This window comes from Entelurus aequoreus, linkage group LG20 (assembly GCF_033978785.1).
Source record: "Entelurus aequoreus isolate RoL-2023_Sb linkage group LG20, RoL_Eaeq_v1.1, whole genome shotgun sequence".
Taxonomy (NCBI): Eukaryota; Metazoa; Chordata; class Actinopteri; order Syngnathiformes; family Syngnathidae; genus Entelurus; species Entelurus aequoreus.
In genome coordinates, this window is record NC_084750.1 from 22,800,858 (window position 1) to 22,821,187 (window position 20,330).

The window sequence follows — 20,330 nt, forward strand, 5'->3', positions numbered from 1 at the left end:
ATACCATAACAATGCAATCCAATTCCAAAACCAAACCCGACCCAGCAACACTCAGAACTGCAATAAACAGAGCGATTGAGAGGAGACACAAACACGAAACAGAACAAACCAAAAGTAGTGAAACAAAAATGAATATTATCAACAACAGTATCAATATTAGTTACAATTTCAACATAGCAGTGATTAAAAATCCCTCATTGAAATTATCATTAGACATGTATAAATAAATAAAAAGAAGAACCATAGTGTCAGAGTGGCTTACACTTGCATCGCATCTCATAAGCTTGACAACACACTGTGTCCAATATTTTCACAAAGATGAAATAAGTCATATTTTTGGTTCATTTGTTTTTGTTAAAACAAATTTACATTATTGCAATCAGTTGATAAAACATTGTCCTTTACAATTATAAAAGCTTTTTACAAAAATCTACTACTCTGCTTGCATGTCAGCAGACTGGGGTAGATCCTGCTGAAATCCTATGTATTGAACAGTGTTGGGACTAACGCGTTACTTTGTAACGCGTTACTGTAACGCCGTTAATTTCGGCGGTAACTAGTAATCTAACGCGTTATTTTTTATATTCAGTAACTCAGTTACCGTTACTACATGATGCGTTACTGCGTTATTTTACGTTACTTTTTATGTAGTATTGGCTTGAAACAGAAAATCTGAGTGTGTTTTGTGGCAGCGCTACGGTGTCGTTCTTCTGAATGTCTTGTGTCACACGGAGGAGCCGCGCTGGGTGTGTGTCTGAGTGTGGGAAGGAGGGAGGGGAGGGGTGCGTGCAGCAGCATTCGTGAGGGAGGGGCGGAGACAGAGCGAGCGAGAGAGTTGTTAACACGCATGCGTCGCCAGGCTCAGCTTTTTATCGATAGATTTATCAGATTTAATTTTTTATTATCTATAGCAGGGGTGTCAAAAGTGTGCCCCGGAGGCCATTTGCAGCCCACAGCTAATGTTTTAAAGGCCCACAGCACTTTCTAAAAATACTATTAAAATAAACAAAAACATAACAAAAGTGAAATAAAAAAGCTTAAAGGTGAAATGTAATTTAGAAAACGTTACAATGTTGACTAATAAAACAAAGCTGTTTTTTTTCTTTCAAACTGTCATTGCTCAAAACATAATATTGAATCAAAATCAATGTTATTATGAATTATAGTACACACACTCTGTCAATTCTCTTATATACTCTTTATTTCTAGACTTCTAGAGTGTTTGATTATCACATCACTCTAAATGTATAAAAAATAAAGTTCACAAACATAAAGAGGGATCCTAGTGGGCCAGGCCAATATTTCCTTATCTCTAAACTAAAACTGGGGAAATGTGTAGAGTGTTCTGGGCTTCAGACATGATTTTATTTCAGAATTCCTTGAGAGAAAAAACGCCTGGTTAGGCTTTGGTATGTAAAAATAAAGTTAAAGTACGTATTTGGTTTACAGCTATGTTGTTATTATGCTGTTTGTTACTTATGTATGTTATGTTGCAGCTATTTAAAATAGTTTTGTCAATTTGTTCTGGCCTGAAATAAATTGGCCCTTTGAAACATATCTTTGTCTTTGTGTGTTGTATGTAGCAGTGGCGTGCCGTCACTAGAGGCAGGGGAGGCACGGCCTCACCTGCCATCATGGAAAGAAAAAAAAAAGTAAAAAGAAAAAAATAATAATTAAATTGTTATATGTATCCAGTGATTATACTAAAGTTATTTTCCATTTAACTTCACCAGTTTTAGATTATTTTTATTTTTATTTTCACATTAGCCGTTCAGAAACTAAGAAGAGACGGTGCGGTGATCAGCAGCCAGTTGAGGCACGTCACTGATTTGCGCCTCAACATGGATTGTGCGCAATGACTCGGCTAACTGCTGGCCTGCTGTGCAGTGAGACCGTATTGCTATATGAATTATATTATACATTTCCATAGTTTAGTTAGCTGAGGTATATAATGTACAGTGTATTTTGTCAACAACTGTATGTGTGTGACGTATTTCTTGTGCTGAGCGATCATAAAACTGGAGGCTCGTCTCATAACCCCGCCTCCTGGTGCCAAGCACCTCCGCCGCAGAATGCACCCCCGACGGGAGCGCCACACCAACCAAAGCCCACACCCAAACCCTCCACGTGCAAGACCGAATCCACCCAAAAAAAGTAACTTAACAAGAAGCCAAAAAGTGCAAAAACAACAATGCTCGCGCTGCAGGAGCCGCGAACGACTGCAGGGACACAACATTAGGTACACCTGCACTGCAGGTTCATATGTTTGTAAATCTGACTGTGATGATGCAGTCGTGCCTCACCAGACATTAACCTCACCGCACACCACTGGTATGTAGAGCACATTGCTTAGCAGAGTTCAGTGATGCAAATGCATGTCAAGTTGATCAACACATTGTATTATTCTCCAGTGCAATAACAGTACTGAAATGAAGGCTAAAAGGGCATCAATGGGAGCTTTAAAAAAAGAAGTAACTAAATAGTTACTTTTCACAGTAACGCATTACTTTTTGGTGTAAGTAACTGAGTTAGTAACTGAGTTACTTTTGAAATAAAGTAACTAGTAACTGTAACTAGTTACTGGTTTTCAGTAACTAACCCAACACTGGTATTGAATGAATAGAGAATCGTTTTGAACCGGGAAAAAAAATCGTTTTTGAATCGAGAATCGCGTTGAATTGGAAAAAAAAATCGATTTTGAATCGAATCGTGACCCCAAGAATCGATATTAAATCGAATCGTGGGACACCCAAAGATTCACAGCCCTAATTGTGTCCTCTTTTTGGCATTTCAGAATATGATAAGCCTACACTTTGGTCGATCGTGAATATTCACTTTTCGTATTAACATCTTTCTCAGATGTTAAGTTGAATAATGAAGTAAATAACTGTAAACTCTGTTGACTGAACTCAATTGTTTTGTTGTCATTGATGCCTGCTGTTTTTGCGCATGCGTGTGACGTCATGTCCTGTCAGGCAGACTGCGTGATGGCGGCGCCCCTGACATCTCCGGCGCGTTGACTTCTATCGGAGCTCTGCTTGTTTCTCCTTCCCGTTTGTGTTAATTAGAGGGTGTTACTGTAGAAAAAAACAAACAACGACTGAAAACCGGACGAGCAGGTAAACAAATGTCTTGTCTGTTTATTTAGTTTGACAGCGCCGTTGTCCGTGCATTACTAGCCTGCTGTTGCTAACGCGCTTGCTAGCTGCTAATGTTGACGTAAGGTTACAGGACGATGCTGTTAAAATGTTGTTTTTTTGTTTGTTTTGCCACATTTTGACGTTCTTGTTATATTTCAGATGATGGCTTTTCACAGACTCTCAACGAGGTTTCGACACACGGTGAGCTTAGAAGAGTTCAAAATTCAGCGCTATAGCTAAGGTTGCCAACTCCCTGATTAAATAATAAGAGACACCTTGCAGTGTTATTTCACACACAATTTATTTGTGTGAAATAATTTTTCTAATATTCAACAAACTCTTCCTGTTTGTTGAAGATGTTTCAGAGTTGCAGCCATTAAATCTACGTGGATGACTTGACTTCTCAAACACATACACTATATTGCCAAAAGTATTTGGCAATATAGGTGAGGGCCGACATCCGGGCAACTGAGCTACATACGGGTTCTTCGAGCCATAGCAACCAGACTGGCGTTGAAAACAAACCGTTGCCATTACTCTTTAACCTGTCGACCTACGCTGGTTAAACCCGTCATTCTGCCTCCAAAATGCCGAAAAACTGTGTTGTTTTTGGTTGTGCTAACCACAACCGGAAACAGGGAAAACAAAGGTTGTATTTTGTTCTGCCAAAGCGTGATAAAAGCCCACGGAGACGAGACAAATGGCTCGCAGCTTTACACCGGGAAAACGAGGACGGTTCTCACTGGAGTCCACCAAAGTCCCGGGTCGTGTGTTCGGATCACTTAGTTTCTGGTAAATATAAGGAACAAAAATCCACCTTCTTAACCACAACTTGGCTATACCGTCCGTGCTAACGTTGTACTTGTTGAATTTGTACCTTATAACGTTCGACAGCTGAAGTTGTTGTACAAAAATAACATGCGGTATATACTATATAGTCTATAGCCTAGCTAGCTATTTTCGAAAACCGGTTTCGTTTAAATTTGCACTCAACAGTTGGGTTTTTAAAAACCAATAAACCCTATAATTTTCATGTTGCCATTTAATCAACTTTTCAAGACAGTCGCAAAATGCTGTCTGCAAGACTTTTCAATACAAAGACATATATTTTGTACATTATTCGCCTGCTGTACTGCGCCTTCATAAGGCTACAACTTACAAGGACCAGGCTACTAGGGGTCAGTCTGCTTTCTTTTGGGGTTTTTTGCCGGACATTCCAGTATTTTTACCCGTAAATGATAAATAAATGATAAATGGGTTATACTTGTATAGCGCTTTTCTACCTTCAAGGTACTCAAAGCGCTTTGACAGTATTTCCACATTCACCCATTCACACACTGATGGCGGGAGCTGCCATGCAAGGCGCTAACCAGCAGCCATCAGGAGCAAGGGTGAAGTGTCTTGCCCAAGGACACAACGGACGTGACTAGGATGGTTGAAGGTGGGGATTGAATCCCAGTAACCAGCAACACTCCGATTGCTGACACGGCCACTCTACCAACTTCGCCACGCCGTCCCTAATCTAATCTTGGTATTACTTTCCTTATTAGGTTATTTTGCCACCTCCCCCTTCTCTGTTTAAACTCTCCTTTGTTGTACTTAAACAATACATGTAGCCCTCAAATCTCTCAATATTTTATACACTAACACTTGATCTTGTTGTTGATAACTTCCACATCTCTTTCTTAGTAGCGCGCAGGCTAAGCTAACTAGCAAGCTAAGCTAAGCCTGAGAAGCTTTAAAGTTCACTGAGACGAGTCTGACGCAAATAATACATTTTTGTTTTTTCACACGATATGCGAATAAGTAAAAATGCGTAAATGAAGGATTTAACGCCGACTTCCAAGCCACAACGCTCGTTAAATGCTTTTTCTGTCAATGCTGTGTTCGCTGTGAGCTGGTTTGTTTTCAACGAATTCCCGGTTGCTTGGGGGTTGGTAGGCGGAAGTGACGTAGGTCCGCCCTCACCTATACTCACATATGACCTTGAAGTGCCATCCCATTCCTAACCCATAGGGTTCAATATGATGTCGGTCCACCTTTTGCAGCTATTACACCTTCAACTCTTCTGGGAAGGCTGTCCACAAGGTTGCGGAGTGTGTTTGTAGGAATTTTCCACCATTCTTCCAAAAGCGCTTTGGTGAGGTCACACACTGATGTTGGTCGAGAAGGCCTGGCTCTCAGTCTCCGTTTTAATTCATCCCAAAGGTGTTCTATCAGGTTCAGGTCAGGACTCTATGCCATACTTGCCAACCCTCCATGGATTGGACCATGAATTGATTACGTGGACCCCGACTTCAACAAGTTGAAAAACTTATTCAGGTGTTACCATTTAGTGGTCAATTGTACGGAATATGTACTGTACTGTGCAATCTACTAATAAAAGTTTCAATCAATCAAAAAAGCTAGGCAGGTAATGCTAGCTAGCTCGCTGAGGCAGTGACAGCAGCCAAGACAGAACGAACGGATGGCAGAAAAAAATCGAGCGGCAATGAGTTTGACAGGTGAGCGATCAGTCATGTTGGCTCTCATTGGCTTAGTCTGTAGCAGACTGTTGTGAAGCTGTTGTCGTTCGAAAGAATCTTGATATTTTACGGACCATTTTTAATTTGCACAGTAATATAATTATAAATTGACAGCTCAATACAAAACACATTATTTTCTAAATATTGGACGATTCTGTTTTTCAAAGGACGATTGGCAACCCTAGCTATATCTGATGCAGAAATGATAGGTCTATTGTCTCGTCTGTTGTCTACTTAACTAATTCACTTACAGGTAAGGCGTGTTCGCTGGGTTCATACAAGTGGATCAGGCCAACAGCAGGAGTCCCTGGCAATTGATCCAGAACCTGAACCCTTCTCAGTCTTCAGAACAAATGAGAATGATCCTGTAAGTAAAGATGCTCCTTCGAGTGTAGTGCAAGAGTAAGAACCGGAGTTAATTTTGACAGCAGTATTCAATTTAGTTTTAGTCATTAGTCATAGTCTTTTGATGACAATGTATTTTAGTTTTAGGCATATTTAGTCATCTAATTTGATTTAGTTTTAAAGTAAGGCAAGTTTATTTATAGAGCACAATATGTACACAAGGCAATTCAAAGTGCTTTACAGATAATTACAAGAAGGCAACAAAATACTTATAGATAATCATAATTCAAAGTAAAATCGTAAAATATAATCATAAAAAAATTAGAATCAAAATGTGTGGATAAGACAATTTCAGTTGTCATATGCACTATGAAATAAGTGTTTTCAGCCTATATTTGAACGTTGCCAAAGTTGAGGCCCTCTCACATCTTCTGGAAGACTATTTATGATTTTAGGAACATAAAACTGAAACGCAGCCTCACCATGTTTGGTCCTGACTCTGGGCACCAGCAGGAGACCACACTTTGGGGTTCTCAGAGGCCGAGATGGTTCATATGGTTCTAAGATGTCAGACATTTATTTAGGCACAAGACCATGAACAGACTTGTACTCAAGGAGAGCTGTTTTAAAGTCTATTCTCTGATAACTTTATTATATTAGCTAAAATTAAGCATTTAATTTTTTTTTAAATAATATATAACTAAAATGATCATGTGATAAAAAAAACTAGTTTTATTGTAGATTGTGTATAACTATACTAAGTGTGCACGATTGGCATCTTGGCCACTGTCCCGTTTAAATACAACAACTACTGTTATAAATCTAGAAGGTACATACATCTCACATACTGTATCTGTTTTTTTGTTTGTTAACCTAAAACATGACACATCTGGTATTTTGGGTTGTCAAGTTGTGCAACTACCGGTAGTAGCTGAACAGTGTGCCGAGGACATCGATTAACGTGCATTGTACAGGCATCTTGGCTTGGTGGGCAAGCTCGCCCTTGGCATATAACCAAAGTAGTGGTAGAGTAAGCGTTCTTGCTCCTGCTTTACCATCTTTAATAGTAACAATAATTCAGTACAGTATGAGTAATTTTGAAATATTAGCTTCGGCCTACTTACTGTTGCATCGATGTCCAGACGATTAGTCAGCAGATGGCGTTTCAAGTAGGTTGTATTTTTACCAGGTGTACAATGTGTCTTGTTCTCTACCGCGGCAAAGGTGAAGTACATCCATATGTCTTCTCTTCTCTTTCTTCCAGGTGTAGAAGACATATTGTATTGAAGTGTGAAACAATAGTCTTGTTTCCCAGTGAAAAATCAAAACACTGTGCCTTACAAAGACAGTAGTTCTGATTGGATCCCCTCTCTGATTTAACCCCCCTGTGACAAAAACATTTTTGTCAATAATTTTAACACTGGTAACAACACTGGTTGTGTTGAATGAATATCTATGATTTTTGCTCCTCTTTTGTCTGTTTGTTAGGCTCGTCATTCCCAGCAACATATTGGACAGTATTACACGTTATCATCCGCACTTATCCGCACCGCCTTCCCTCATGGCCTTCCCCGCCGCTATAAGCTACAGGTTGGTTTGTGCACATTTATTTATTTTATTATCCCTAAAAGATCAAGAGAACATTTTGTATGGAAGTTGATTTGTGTCTTTATTAAAAAACTTTTTTTTGACACTGAATTTTTTGCGTTTGAATTTAGTGAGCATAATTTTTCTTTATATGAAATTATGATGACAATTTCTTAGAAAATGTGTGTAAATATTCAGTGTTAACAATATTCAGTGCAGAAAGATTTTTGTTTCAAAACTCAATACCTACTTTTGGTAAATTAAGACTGAGGCATGTCATTGGCTAGTTCTGAGACAGGATCGATTGCTTCAGTCTTAATTTAGCAGAAATTAGTCTTGAGTAAAATTTTCTGCACTGAATTTTTTTGCACCACATTTTTTATACACTGATTTTTTTACACTGAATTTTAAAACACTGACTGTATTTTAACAAATTTAATTTTTAAATACAAATGTTGCTCTAAATTTTTCGTCAGCATAATTTGATGTAAAAAAAAAAAATCAGTTCACAAAATTCAAAGGCAAAAGAAATCAGTTAGATAAATTCACTGTCACAAAAGCTATTTTAATAAGCACACAAATTAACCTCCAGATTTAATGCCAGTCAGTTAAGCATTTTTTAATACTTGTTTTTATCTACTGAGGATACTCCTACTGAACGTTTGTCTGCTATGTGTAGGTGAAGACGTTTAATGAAGCATCTGTGATGGTAAGGCAGCCTGCTCTGGAGGTCATCTCACACCTGAAGGAAACAGACGACAGCAGACCTGTGCAGCGATATATGTTCTGTATCCTTCACGAACAATGACATCACACAGGCATCAAGAAAGACAAATAGTCTCCATCTTTAAAATATACTTAACGACCTGTTCAGACGGATTAAAGGGTGGCGGTAAGACAATGTCCCTTTGTCACGTGGTGCACTTTTGCTACACACAGGGATGGCTGGTGCTGCACGTACCTGATGGTGAGGAAATTAAATATTTGTATTTGTACTGCATCTATGTATTTGTAGTGCACTATGTGGCTGCATCCACCAAAGGTGCTTTTGATTCAGTTCAACTAGTTAACTTTCTACCAGATGCGTCCCAGGTGTCACCCGAAAGTCATTTTCTTTAACATATTCCACAGATTAAATTGAGTATCACATTACAAAATTAAATGGCACAAATCCCCAAAACACAATGCCTGCAATCTAAAATAACAATACTGCATTGTTCATTACTTCCGTATTAAGGTCACGTTCAGTTCATTAGTAAGTGTACAAAATACTATGCCTAATACTGCTGATGATTTATAAAATTAAATAATCCGCAATCCGCTGACTGGTAATTGTTAAAAAATATTGTAGAACCATTTTACATTTTTGATGAATGACTGAGTTTGATTATTAAGTTTTAAAGTATCGTATTTTCCGGACGATAAGGCGCACTTAAAATCCTTTTTTTCCTCAAAACTCGACAGTGCTCTTTATAACCCATTGCGCCTAATGTACGGAATAATTCTGGTTTTGCTTACCGACCTCAAATAATTTTTTGTTTGGTACATGGTGTGATAAGTGTGACCAGTAGATGGCAGTCAAACATAAGAGATATGTGTTGACTGCAATATGATGTCAATATGACTCAAGTAAACAACACCAACATTTGATATGTTCCATTGAAAATATAGAATATTACATACAGCGCTCAAAAATCGATCAAAATGTTTTAGTACGACTTTGGTAAGCTATGAAGCCGCACCGCTTGATGGATTGTACTGTGCTTCAACATACGAGTATACTTATGGTGTGTGTATAAGGTAAGACATATTATCTGGCGTTTTGTTGGGCAATATTATGCAAAAGCAACTTTTCTTACCTTCTGGTACCTGCTGATCTGTATTTGGGATCTGCATAAATCCTGAAAAATTGCGCACGTCCGCCTTTTTAGTCCGTGTTAGTTGATAAGCTTCTTCTTTTTGTCCATCTTCTTGTTATTGGACACTCGTCCTCCGCTGTTGCCATTTATAATATAAAGTAGTATAAACTCTCCATAAAAGCGCTAAAACATACCGGTGTAGTGAGTTTACATTAATCACCCAAGGAACTTTAGTTATTAGAGAGTTCCGATTGGACGGTTTTTCACGGGACACATTTCCGGCGGATGAGGAGATGCTGCTCCGTTATTGATTGAAGTAAATTCTGAATGTCATTAAAACAGTTAGCTCCATCTTTTGATACTTTTTCCACTCCCGTCTTTGCACGCTACACCGCTACAACAAAGATGACGGGGAGAAGGCGCTGCCGAAGGTGAGCCACGTAAATAAGACCGCCCACAAAACGGCGCATTCGGAAGCAACTGTCAGAAAGAGGCTTGAAGATGATCCATGCAATATTTTGACCAAATATTTTTGTTATGTAGACTACAAGGAAGTGTTTTCAATTTAGAAAAAGAAAAAAAAAATCCTTTATCACCTATACCGCAATAGTGTCACAAGTTAACTGTTTACTGTACAGTATTTTGCCCCACATTGGATTGATTTTATTTATAAATAAATGATAAATGGGTTATACTTGTATAGCGCTTTTCTACCTTCAAGGTACTCAAAGCGCTTTGACAGTATTTCCACATTTACCCATTCACACACACATTCACACACTGATGGCGGGAGCTGCCATGCAAGGCGCTAACCAGCAGCCATCAGAGGCAAAGGGTGAAGTGTCTTGCCCAAGGACACAACGGACGTGACTAGGAAGGTAGAAGGTGGGAATTGAACCCCAGTAACCAGCAACACTCCGATTGCTGGCACAGCCACTCTACCAACTTCGCCACGCCGTCCCTTAATTAAGAATCTTTATTGGCATTGTACACAAAAAAAACTTGGTTTAGGTGCTTGACTTGAATTGCTATCAGCATTGGAACATGCTACAGTATATTAACAGGAATAAAATAGAATAAAATAACAATGAACAATAGGGATGTGACAAATAACAGTACCATGAATTGATTTACGTGGACCCCGACTTAAACAAGTTGAAAAACTAATTCGGGTGTTACCACTTAGTGGTCAATTGTACGGAATATGTACTGTACTGGGCAATCTACTAATAAAAGTTTCAATCAATCATATCAATATCAATAATAAACCGTGGTAAAACCGACTGTTCATATTACTGTTTTGAAGGGCTCTATTTTGGAACTATTCCTATTCAACAAAGAAATGTCCAGAGAAAGCTAAGGTCTTAAGTATGCATTTGAGATCTCAAGTGAAATTAGTTTACATAAGGAAAAGTGTTACGCTGCTACAGAAAGAAAAGAAGGAGAGGAAAACGAGGCAAGAGAGAGATGTGAGAAGAGGGGGTAGGTGTTGGGTGAAGTGTCCCATCCTGGGAGGGGGAGCAAGATGAGCAAAACACACTTTATCTGATTGCGATATTAGCAAAACCAGGGTTTTGATTAAAAATGGAAAAGGCAGTAACTGTATTTTTGGCCCATAGGGCTCACCGGAATATAAAGCGCACTGCCAATGAGCGTGTCTAAAAGGCACACTGGATTTTAAGACACATTAAAGGTGTCATATTAGGATTTTTTTTCTACATTAAAACACTTCTTCTGGTCTACATAACATGTAATGGTGGTTCTTTGGTCAAAATGTTGCATACATTGTTTTACAGACCATCTTCGGGATGTGCCGTTTTGTGGGCGGTTTTATTTACGTGCCTCCACTTCAACAGTGTTTTCTCACCATCATCTTTGTTGTACTGGTAGTTTTTAGTGCTTCCATAGCGAGTCTGCTGACAGATGTAAGTTGGAACTGTACGCTACTTTGTATTAGGCATGGCAACACCGCAGGATGAATGCCCCACCACAAGAGGATGGAGACAAAAAAGGAACTTATTGACTTTGGCGTGGGATACAATGGCGGACGCGTGAACATTTTTGGGACTTACCGCTATGCAGATCCCAAATACTCCTTAGCAGGTACCAATGAGTAAGAAAAGTTGGTTTTGCATAATATTGCAAAACAAAATGTTAGCTACGTCTCCTAATACGTGCCTTTTTGGGGTCCTTATACACACACCATAAAAATACCTGTATGTTGAAGCACAGTACGTCTGTCTACAGTAGCCGTAATGCTGCGCGTTCCAACAAGCGGTGCAGCTTCGTAGCTTATCAAAGTCGTACTAAAACATTTCGACAGATTTCTGAGCGTTGTGTGTAATGTTCTATATTCTCAATGAAACATCAACGTTTTGGTGTTGCTTGCTCATGGGTACTTTCTATCGATATTTATTAAACGGGCTTAAACTTGCAGTCCACACATATTGCTTATTTGTGACTGCCATCTCCTGGTCACAATTATCAAAGCACCTTGTAACACACAAAATTGCTTCAAGCTCAGTAGGCACAACCAGAATAAAGTAATACATTTGGCGAACCGAGTTATAAGGCGCACTGTCGATTTTAGAGAAAATTAAAGGAAATTGATTGTCCGAAAAATACGGTAATACAACATCAATCATAAAAGAAACCCATTTGGAGAGTAACCATCCCATCCATTTTCTACCGCTTGTCCCTTTTGGGGTCGCGGGGGGTGCTGGAGCCTATCTCAGCTGCATTCGGGTGGAAGGCGGGGTACACCCTGGACAAGTCACCACCTCATCGCAGGGCCAACACAGATAGACAACATTCACACTCACATTCACACACTAGGGCCAATTTAGTGTACATTTTGACCAAAAATAAAAATACAACATAAATTGGTGATCAACCAACTTCACAGCAGTTTTTGTCCCTGACTTACAGAAGGTGAGCAGAGACATCACCCATGTACTTCAGTAATTTAGAAGGGCTATAAAAGTGTCCTATCGTTGACAAAACCCAGACTAATGCAGTTAAGATGTAGCAACACATCCAAGCACTTGTTGGACAAGAAATGACTCAAATATGTTTTTTTCCATAACCGGTAAAATTAGGATTTTTTGTTTGTCATGACTAGAAGATAGGGGGTTGTTGTGGATGTGTGTAGCGCTTTTGTGAAGATATTTAGTCAAGCTGTCTTCACAAAAGCACCATTTTAATTAATTAAAATGTGAATGAATATCCAAATGCACCCCCCCTCCATATCCTAAGTTTTGGTCTACACACCAGGGTACAACTTTCCATCTTACAGATTTACATGTGTTTTCCACAGCCCACATCTGGGTGAAAAACTGCAAGGAGCTGCTGCCTTCATCCTTTAACACGTCTCGCTTCGACACGCCTTTGCAAGGCACCGCGTGGTTGCACAACTTTAAAACCACCAACGAGCCCTTCCTCTCCAAGGTGAACAAACGCGCTATTCTCGATATGAGTCTTGATCAACGGGAAAGACGGCGTTCGCATTGATAGACCGTTGTCGCATGTCTGCGCGAAACAGCTGAGGTCACACGCTGATGATGCACATAAAGCAGCAGGCGCTCCATAACAGCTGCATAACAAGATAGCCTCTATTATTTAATCACCTTTTAATGGGAGGCATTTCCTCTTGGCAGTTTATCGTGTATTTAAGTCAACGAAAATGTAATCACTGAAGTCCTTAGCATAAATCTTTCTGGATTTAATGTAAAATGTGCAATTCATTAGGTACTCCTGCACAATCTAATGAGATACATTTGTATCATTTTGTTCCCTCATGCAGTAGTCACAACATTGTGGCTTTGTACATTTCTATTACTTTAATTATGGTTTTAACTGGAAGTGAAACAAAAGTATCCTTTTAAAAGTTGTGTTAAATTCATCAAAACATTTTTTTGCACCTTTCTAAATAATTTTCCTGACTTTTAATAAACTCTACTGCCACTTCATTATGATAATAATGTTTTAATATTACGACTAAAATATGATTAATTTTTACAACTTTGCAGAATAAGAAATCTTATGTAAATACATTTGTTGTAATTTTAATTCAAAGTTCAAAGAATTGTTGTATTAGAAAAAATGTTCTAAAATCTTATATTTTGAGAATGTATGTATATATACAATTTATGTGTGTTTGTGTATATATCATATTTGTGACAAATCTATTATACTCGATCAACTAAATATTGGAAAGTACATTTATAGGGCAGGGCTCCGCAACCCAAAATGTTGAAAGAGTCATATAGTTAGCCTACTTTTAAGATGGTGGCAAGTATCTAAAGCCTTGATTTTTAGTTTTAATCAAATAAAATTGGCTAAAAAGCTAACATGCTAATATAGGATGAGTTAGCATACTTTTAAGGGTATGGATAATTTTGGACATGAAAGAACCCATTTGACAAATGTAAAAAAAACAACATGTACTGTTCTGAGTGTTGCTCGTTTACTGTAATTATGCACAAGACATTTTTAGTTTTATGAGCCTGTTTTTGTTTTAGTCGTGGTCTTGTACAGGAAGTCACATTCAAACACAATTGAACTTTTTCCCTTCCTCTCAGATAAAGACAAAGCAGCGCTACGTGTGGACAAAGAGAGAATTCACAGAGGAGGGAAGACCTCTTGGAGAGCTTGTGGATCAGGTTAATTTTCACCATCATAAACATTCATTACCCAATGTTAGCATTCATAAGTCATGTACAGTAAAACCCTGATGAAATCACACTGCTCTAGGACTAGCATAAAAGTAGCACTCCTTATTAGTTGTGCATATTATCTACTCGCATGTGTTTTCTCGGCTGTAGGGCATCTCTCGCATGAAGAGCAGCTGCGACGTAGTTGGGGCGGTAATGAAGGAGCTGAGGCTGCAAAGCGGACATCCGGACAGCGTCTTCCGACTGGCCGTAGCTGTGGACAGCGTCAACGCCCTGTGGGGACAGTCCACCCTTAGGAAAGAGGACAAGAGTGCCGTAAGGACAAAATCTACTTGTGACGTCCTCAGCTTCACATGACGTGCTCTCTTGCTCCTCGCCAGGTAAATCCCGACGAGCTGACTTTGATTCATAACCTGAGGAAGCTAATGAGGAATGACTGGGTGAGAAGAACACGTGACATTTTAGTGTTGCTTCCGTCTTTTTCTAACATTCACTTTCTTGTTGTAGACGGGAGGCGCCATCATCACCACCCTGTCTTATACTGGGGCTGTCTACCCTATCAAAAATGCCTACCTGCCTCAAGAACTACTGGGAGAGGTCAGTGTTGTGTTGTTGTAGCTCGGGATGGGTACTGAATCCTGTACTTTTTTGGCACCGACCGAATTCCGCTGTTCCTACAAGGCACCGATTCTTGTTAATCAAGAGTGCCATGTTACGGTACCTGTGATGCGTGTGACGTCATGCCCGGTTGCCGACTCTTTGCTCTTCGGCACTTGGTGGTCACTCCAGAAGCTCTGAGAGCGAACTCAGTCAAACTGCCTCTAGGTGATGTTGCAATTTTCAATGCCAACAAAGAAATTGACTCCAACGTAAGTAAAGCAAGGCTCGACTTTTCAAAAAATGCGCTAGCTTTATGCTAATATACATTGGCTTTTCTATTAACATGCTACTGATTAGCATTAGCAATTTTACATGGCAATTTCTCCACTTCCCTATTTTGTTAATAAAAATTACAACTAAAATGCATGTTACAATCGAAAAGCTGTAATAAGTACAACACTTACAGTATTAACACTTTTTAGGGCACAACAAAAAACTAACTATACATTACTGCCACCTAACATCTTGGACTTACAACTTAATGTCATACTTGCAAATGACAGTATGACGTTAATAAAACAAGATATAACCGGGCAGCAGTTATCATAATCAGCTCATTTAAATGTTGCAATAAAAAAAATATTTTATTACCAAACACAATTAATATTTATTAACACACACAAAAGTACCGAACATTGGTATCGTTGAGTACCTGAATGTGAATGGTACACATCCCTGTTAAACATACATACTGCTACTAATGAGGTGTTCTAAAACTTTTGACTGGTAGTGTATATTTGGTATAAATTCACAATAAAGCAAAACAAAAAAAAGGCTTAATATGAGGATAATTTTGATAGAAATCAGGTCAGGATATTGGGGAAAATGGTTTAGTTTTTGCTTGACTGAAAGGATAACACTTTTTTGGGAATTTTGTCTATAATTCACAATCTTTATGTAAGGTAACAACATATGTTTTTTTGTGCATTCTATCTAGTAAATACACACAAATAAAAGTCAGCTACCAATAGAACAAATGGAAGTTTCTCTATTCTGCCCAAAAAGATGCTCTAAAAACATCGAAATACCTCCATCAAGGTTTTATATTTGTGCTGTAAGTATATATATATATATAATGTACGTCTGACATTCAAAATATTTACATACTTTGCTTATTTTAATGATACGACGGCGCATTAATTTCATAGATACATCACAACGTTCACTTATTTCAACAACACTACTACTAATCATGCCAAACTTCATGAGAGACAACACGCATAATAAAACAATCTCTTACTGTACAATGTCTGCTCTCACTGGGACGCTGATTTATGGTATGTTCATATCTTCCCATTGAGATGAAGAATTAACCCTAATCCTCACAAAGGGTTGGAAAAAGCGTGTGTTTTTCTTGCCATCTCCGGGTCTAAGTTAAATGTCACAGATGAGCAACTCCTCGATTTATGGCCACATCCTTCTACTATCCAGGTGAGGTGATTTGTCATCTCGCATTAACTTTCACCAGCTAACAGATGATCAACAACTTTGTATGCCAATATCGTTAGCTCTCTATGATCACGGTGCGTCTAAAAATTGTTTGTCTGCATTAGTGCCCATAATAACAATATCGCTTATACTTGGTTAATATTCAGGTCACAAGATGTAAATCGAGTATTGTTAGCGTTTTTTGGATTTTGTTTTAAGAGTGATTTAGAGGCGAAATGGATTGCTCCCATTACTTGGAACGAGCCGATTATTAAAAATTAGAATGAAGTAAAACATAAGTGTTCTCGTCTCATAAGGATTGTGAATGATAGGCAAAATTGCAACAACAAAAAAATGCAGTTCTACTTGAAATTGTAATCCTGGAAAAAAAAATTTATTTTACTAGAAGGCGATTTTATAAAATTTTGAAACTTACAAAGAAAATGTTTACATTTAAAGAAAAGTAATTTTATAAACATTTTTGTAAGAATTCAATTGCTGTTCATGTTACAAAAGCACCCCAAAATGATATTAGTAGAACATATTTAATTTTATAAAAATATAAATACAAACATGTAGATTTGTATTATGAATAATAATGTTAATGCAGCTGAGATCCTGCACTCCCCGCAACCTCAATAAGGGACAAGCGGTAGAAAATGGATGGATGGATGTTAATACTGAGAATCAAATTTGATCCGTTACGGTACCAATTGCCAGTATCTGGGAATCTACCCTGGTACCTTGTTGCTGAGTGCAACTAATTGTTGGTTCTTTTGTGTTTGTTAATAAATATAAATTGTTTTTGATAATAAAATGTATTTTTCATTTAACCATTTAAAAATTTGCTAATTATGATAAATGCGGTACATTTATTATATCTTGTTTTATTATCATATTATCCAACATTACGTTTCAATAACACTTGCAAGTCCAAGAAGTTAGATGGTAGTAGTGTATAATTTATGGTGGGGTTTTTTTTCCACCCCTAAAAAGTGTTAATACTGAAAGTATTGTACTTATTACACACCAGCTGTTTGATTGTAACGTGCAGCTTAATTGTACTTTTTATTAATACATTTGGAGGGGTTGAAATCGCCATTTAAATTAACTAATGCTAATCAGTAGCATGCAAACAGCAAAGCGAATGTGTATTACCATCAACCTAGCACATTTTCGGAAAAGTTGAGCCTTACTTTACTTAAGTGTTTTGTGGGTGGTTTATTTTTTGCTGGCATTGAAAATTGCAACATTACTTGTGTACACTAGTGTACTGTAAGATATAGTCTGGTGTGCCGTGGGAGGTTACGTAATTTCACCTAATTGGGTTAAAAATATTTTTTGCAAACCAGTAATTATAATCCGAAAATGTGCTGTTTGTTGAGTGTCTGTTCTGTCTAAAGCTCGGCATATCAGTAGGTGGCAGCAGGTAGCTAATTGCTTTGTAGATGTCGGGAACATGGTTTGTCACGATCATAATATGCAGGAGGCAGCGTGCCGGTAAAAAGGTATCCATCGCTTAAACTAAAAATAAACAAAAGGCAAGTGCCGCTAAGAAAAGGCATTGACGCTTAGTGATGGCTATGCTAAACGAAGCTAAAACTGAACTGGCTGCAAAGTAAATAAAAACATAATGCTGGACGACGGCGAAGACTTACAGCGTGTGGAGCAGCCGACGGCGTCCACAAAGTACCGTATTTTTCGGACTATAAGTCGCAGTTTTTTTCATAGTTTGGACACTTTTACATAATTTCTTAGTTTTCTATTTTTAAATTTTTTTTTAACTGCTAAATTTTCTAAAAAATAACTTTTACAGATTGTCATACTTATACTCAGGAGCGACTTATGTGTGAAGTTATTAACACATTACCGTAAAATACCAAATAATATTATTTAGCTCATTCACGTAAGAGACTAGACGTATAAGATTTCATGGGATTTAGCGATTAGGAGTGACAGATTGTTTGGTAAACGTATAGCATGTTCTATATGTTATAGTTATTTGAATGACTCTTACCATTATATGTTACATTAACATACCAGGCACGTTTTTAGTTGGTTATTTATACCTCATATAACGTACACTTATTCAGCCTGGTGTTCACTATTCTTTATTTATTTTAAATTGCCTTTCAAATGTCTATTCTTGGTGTTGGGTTTTATCAAATAAATGTCCACAAAAAATGCGACTTGTACTCCAGTGCGACTTATATATGTTTTTTCCCTTCTTTATTGTGCATTTTCGGCCGGAGCGACTTATACTCAGAAAAATATGGTACATCCGTACATGAGAATCAACAACAAAATAGGAGCGCAAGACAAGAACTACAACACGACACACAGGAAAACACCAAAAAACTCCTAATAAGTCAGGGCGTGATGTGACAGGTCGTGACAGTACACCTACTGTGAGACAAGAGCGATGCATGCTTGGTTATGGTTTAAATTCATATCCAACAATTGCGACGACGACTTTTTACTGTCAATATCGGCTGCTGAGTTTAATTTTTTAATGTTTTCTGCTGGTGGTGTGCCTCCGCATTTTTTCAGTGAAAAAAATGTGCCTTGGCTCAGAAAAGGTTGAAAAACGCTGACTTAGAGGTAGTTTGGATGAGTCTGCTTTCAGTGCTGCTGGAGTGATCGCCAAGTGCCGAAGTGCAACGAGCCGGCTGAGTCGGCAACTGGGCATAATGTCACGCGAAATCCAGGCATCGTAACATGGCACTGTTAGATTTCATAATATTATGAAGACAATTTTTTGGAAAAAAGTAATTTTACAAAAATCAAGTCCTGATGAAAAAAAAGAGTATAAAGTTGTAGTATTAATTAGTATTAATTGCAGCCCTAATTAAAATATATGATGAGGATGCGCTTACTGTAATTTCTTTTGACCTGTGCTAAAGTTATAGTGTTGAATGTTAGTTGATGGTAATAATCCTTTTCAGAGGGGATTTGACAACATGGACCCGTTCATCCCGGTGTCGGTGCCCTATTACAACGAGAAGGAGTTTGAGAGCTGCTATCTGTACTACTTGGACCGCAATTGGCTGCAACATCCTAAGAGTAAGAATCACTGCTAAACACTGCCATGTATCGAGTGTGCTTTCATCACATACTAATATTACTATTATTACTATCGTTTATTTCTGTTTTCAGGCCGAACAGAGGATGGCAAGAAAGAACTGCTCTTTTTGACCGACAGGAATCCATCGCTTATGGACAGAATCTGTGCTTTCTTATGAAGACTCAGATTTTAAATACAAATGTCATACTAAAACATCCGCCCTATTGAAATGCAGAAAGTCAATATTCACATCTACCTGTATTCATATGTCTGTAAATTATTCATTTAACATGTTTGCTAATAAAATGTGGAAAAGTTGTTTTAATTATGCTGTTTTAATGTAAGTTCAGCTGTATGTATTATTATACAGTGGAACCCACCGAAATCAGTTTTTTAGATTGCCACCATACAAAGATCTACACAAAGCTTTTATTGTAATTGCCGTCAATACTTTCAATTCACTTTTATTGTTTTATAAGAACAGAAGAATCTTTTTTAAAAAAACATGCACAAATGGAAATTATTTAATGCTTAAATCTCTATCACCTTCAGGTCTGTCGATATAAAGTTGTTTTCATTTTATAAGTTTTATGCCCTTTTTGTCAAAACCGTGTTTTTATGGCAAAAAAACCTAAATTTGCAACATTTTCGCTATAAGATATTTCAAAATATTTGAGGTGAAGTAATTGGAGCCATTAATAGGTCAATGATTCATAACATTCATTTTAATTCATTATTATTTTTTGAGCAATGACAGTTTAAAAAATCTCACTTAAAGGGCCCCACTCATTTTTTTATAGTTTTAATGCTTAAATCTCCAGAACAACTTCAGAACTATTTGTTGATTATACATTTATTTTTTTTAACTGTACTTTTTTGTTTGTTTTATGCCCTTTTTGTCAATGGAACTTTGCTTTTTATATGGCAAACACAAAATACACTATTTACCCGTCAAAAAAATTTCAAAGTGGAATATTCAATGTGAAGTAATTGTTTGATTGATTGAGACTTTTATTAGTAGATTGCACAGTACAGTACATATTCCGTAC

The 20,330-nt window shown here is 37.7% G+C and overlaps 1 protein-coding gene and 1 long non-coding RNA gene across 4 annotated transcripts in view; both read left to right on the forward strand.

Moving 5' to 3' along the window:
* The window catches only part of dap3 (death associated protein 3), a 38,990-nt gene extending 19,287 nt beyond the window's left edge, over positions 1-19,703 (forward strand). The window contains exons 1-13 of one of the 3 annotated variants that reach the window (XM_062029648.1): positions 2,922-3,119; positions 3,300-3,341; positions 5,919-6,032; positions 7,499-7,600; positions 8,277-8,385; positions 8,472-8,564; positions 12,773-12,903; positions 14,037-14,117; positions 14,280-14,444; positions 14,510-14,569; positions 14,637-14,726; positions 19,163-19,280; positions 19,374-19,698. In XM_062029648.1, the coding sequence (XP_061885632.1) occupies positions 3,300-3,341; positions 5,919-6,032; positions 7,499-7,600; positions 8,277-8,385; positions 8,472-8,564; positions 12,773-12,903; positions 14,037-14,117; positions 14,280-14,444; positions 14,510-14,569; positions 14,637-14,726; positions 19,163-19,280; positions 19,374-19,459 (1,191 nt within the window). In that variant the 5' untranslated portion in view covers positions 2,922-3,119 and the 3' untranslated portion in view covers positions 19,460-19,698. Of the gene's footprint in view, positions 1-2,921; positions 3,120-3,299; positions 3,342-5,918; positions 6,033-7,498; positions 7,601-8,276; positions 8,386-8,471; positions 8,565-12,772; positions 12,904-14,036; positions 14,118-14,279; positions 14,445-14,509; positions 14,570-14,636; positions 14,727-19,162; positions 19,281-19,373 lie in introns of those variants that run through there. The other 2 variants (XM_062029647.1, XM_062029649.1) reach the window with 2 other exon arrangements.
* On the forward strand, positions 4,952-5,642 carry LOC133635635 (uncharacterized). The gene is made up of 3 exons (XR_009822093.1): positions 4,952-5,280; positions 5,349-5,462; positions 5,550-5,642. It is a non-coding gene; the product is annotated as an uncharacterized LOC133635635 (long non-coding RNA).
* Positions 19,704-20,330: the final 627 nt, after the last annotated feature.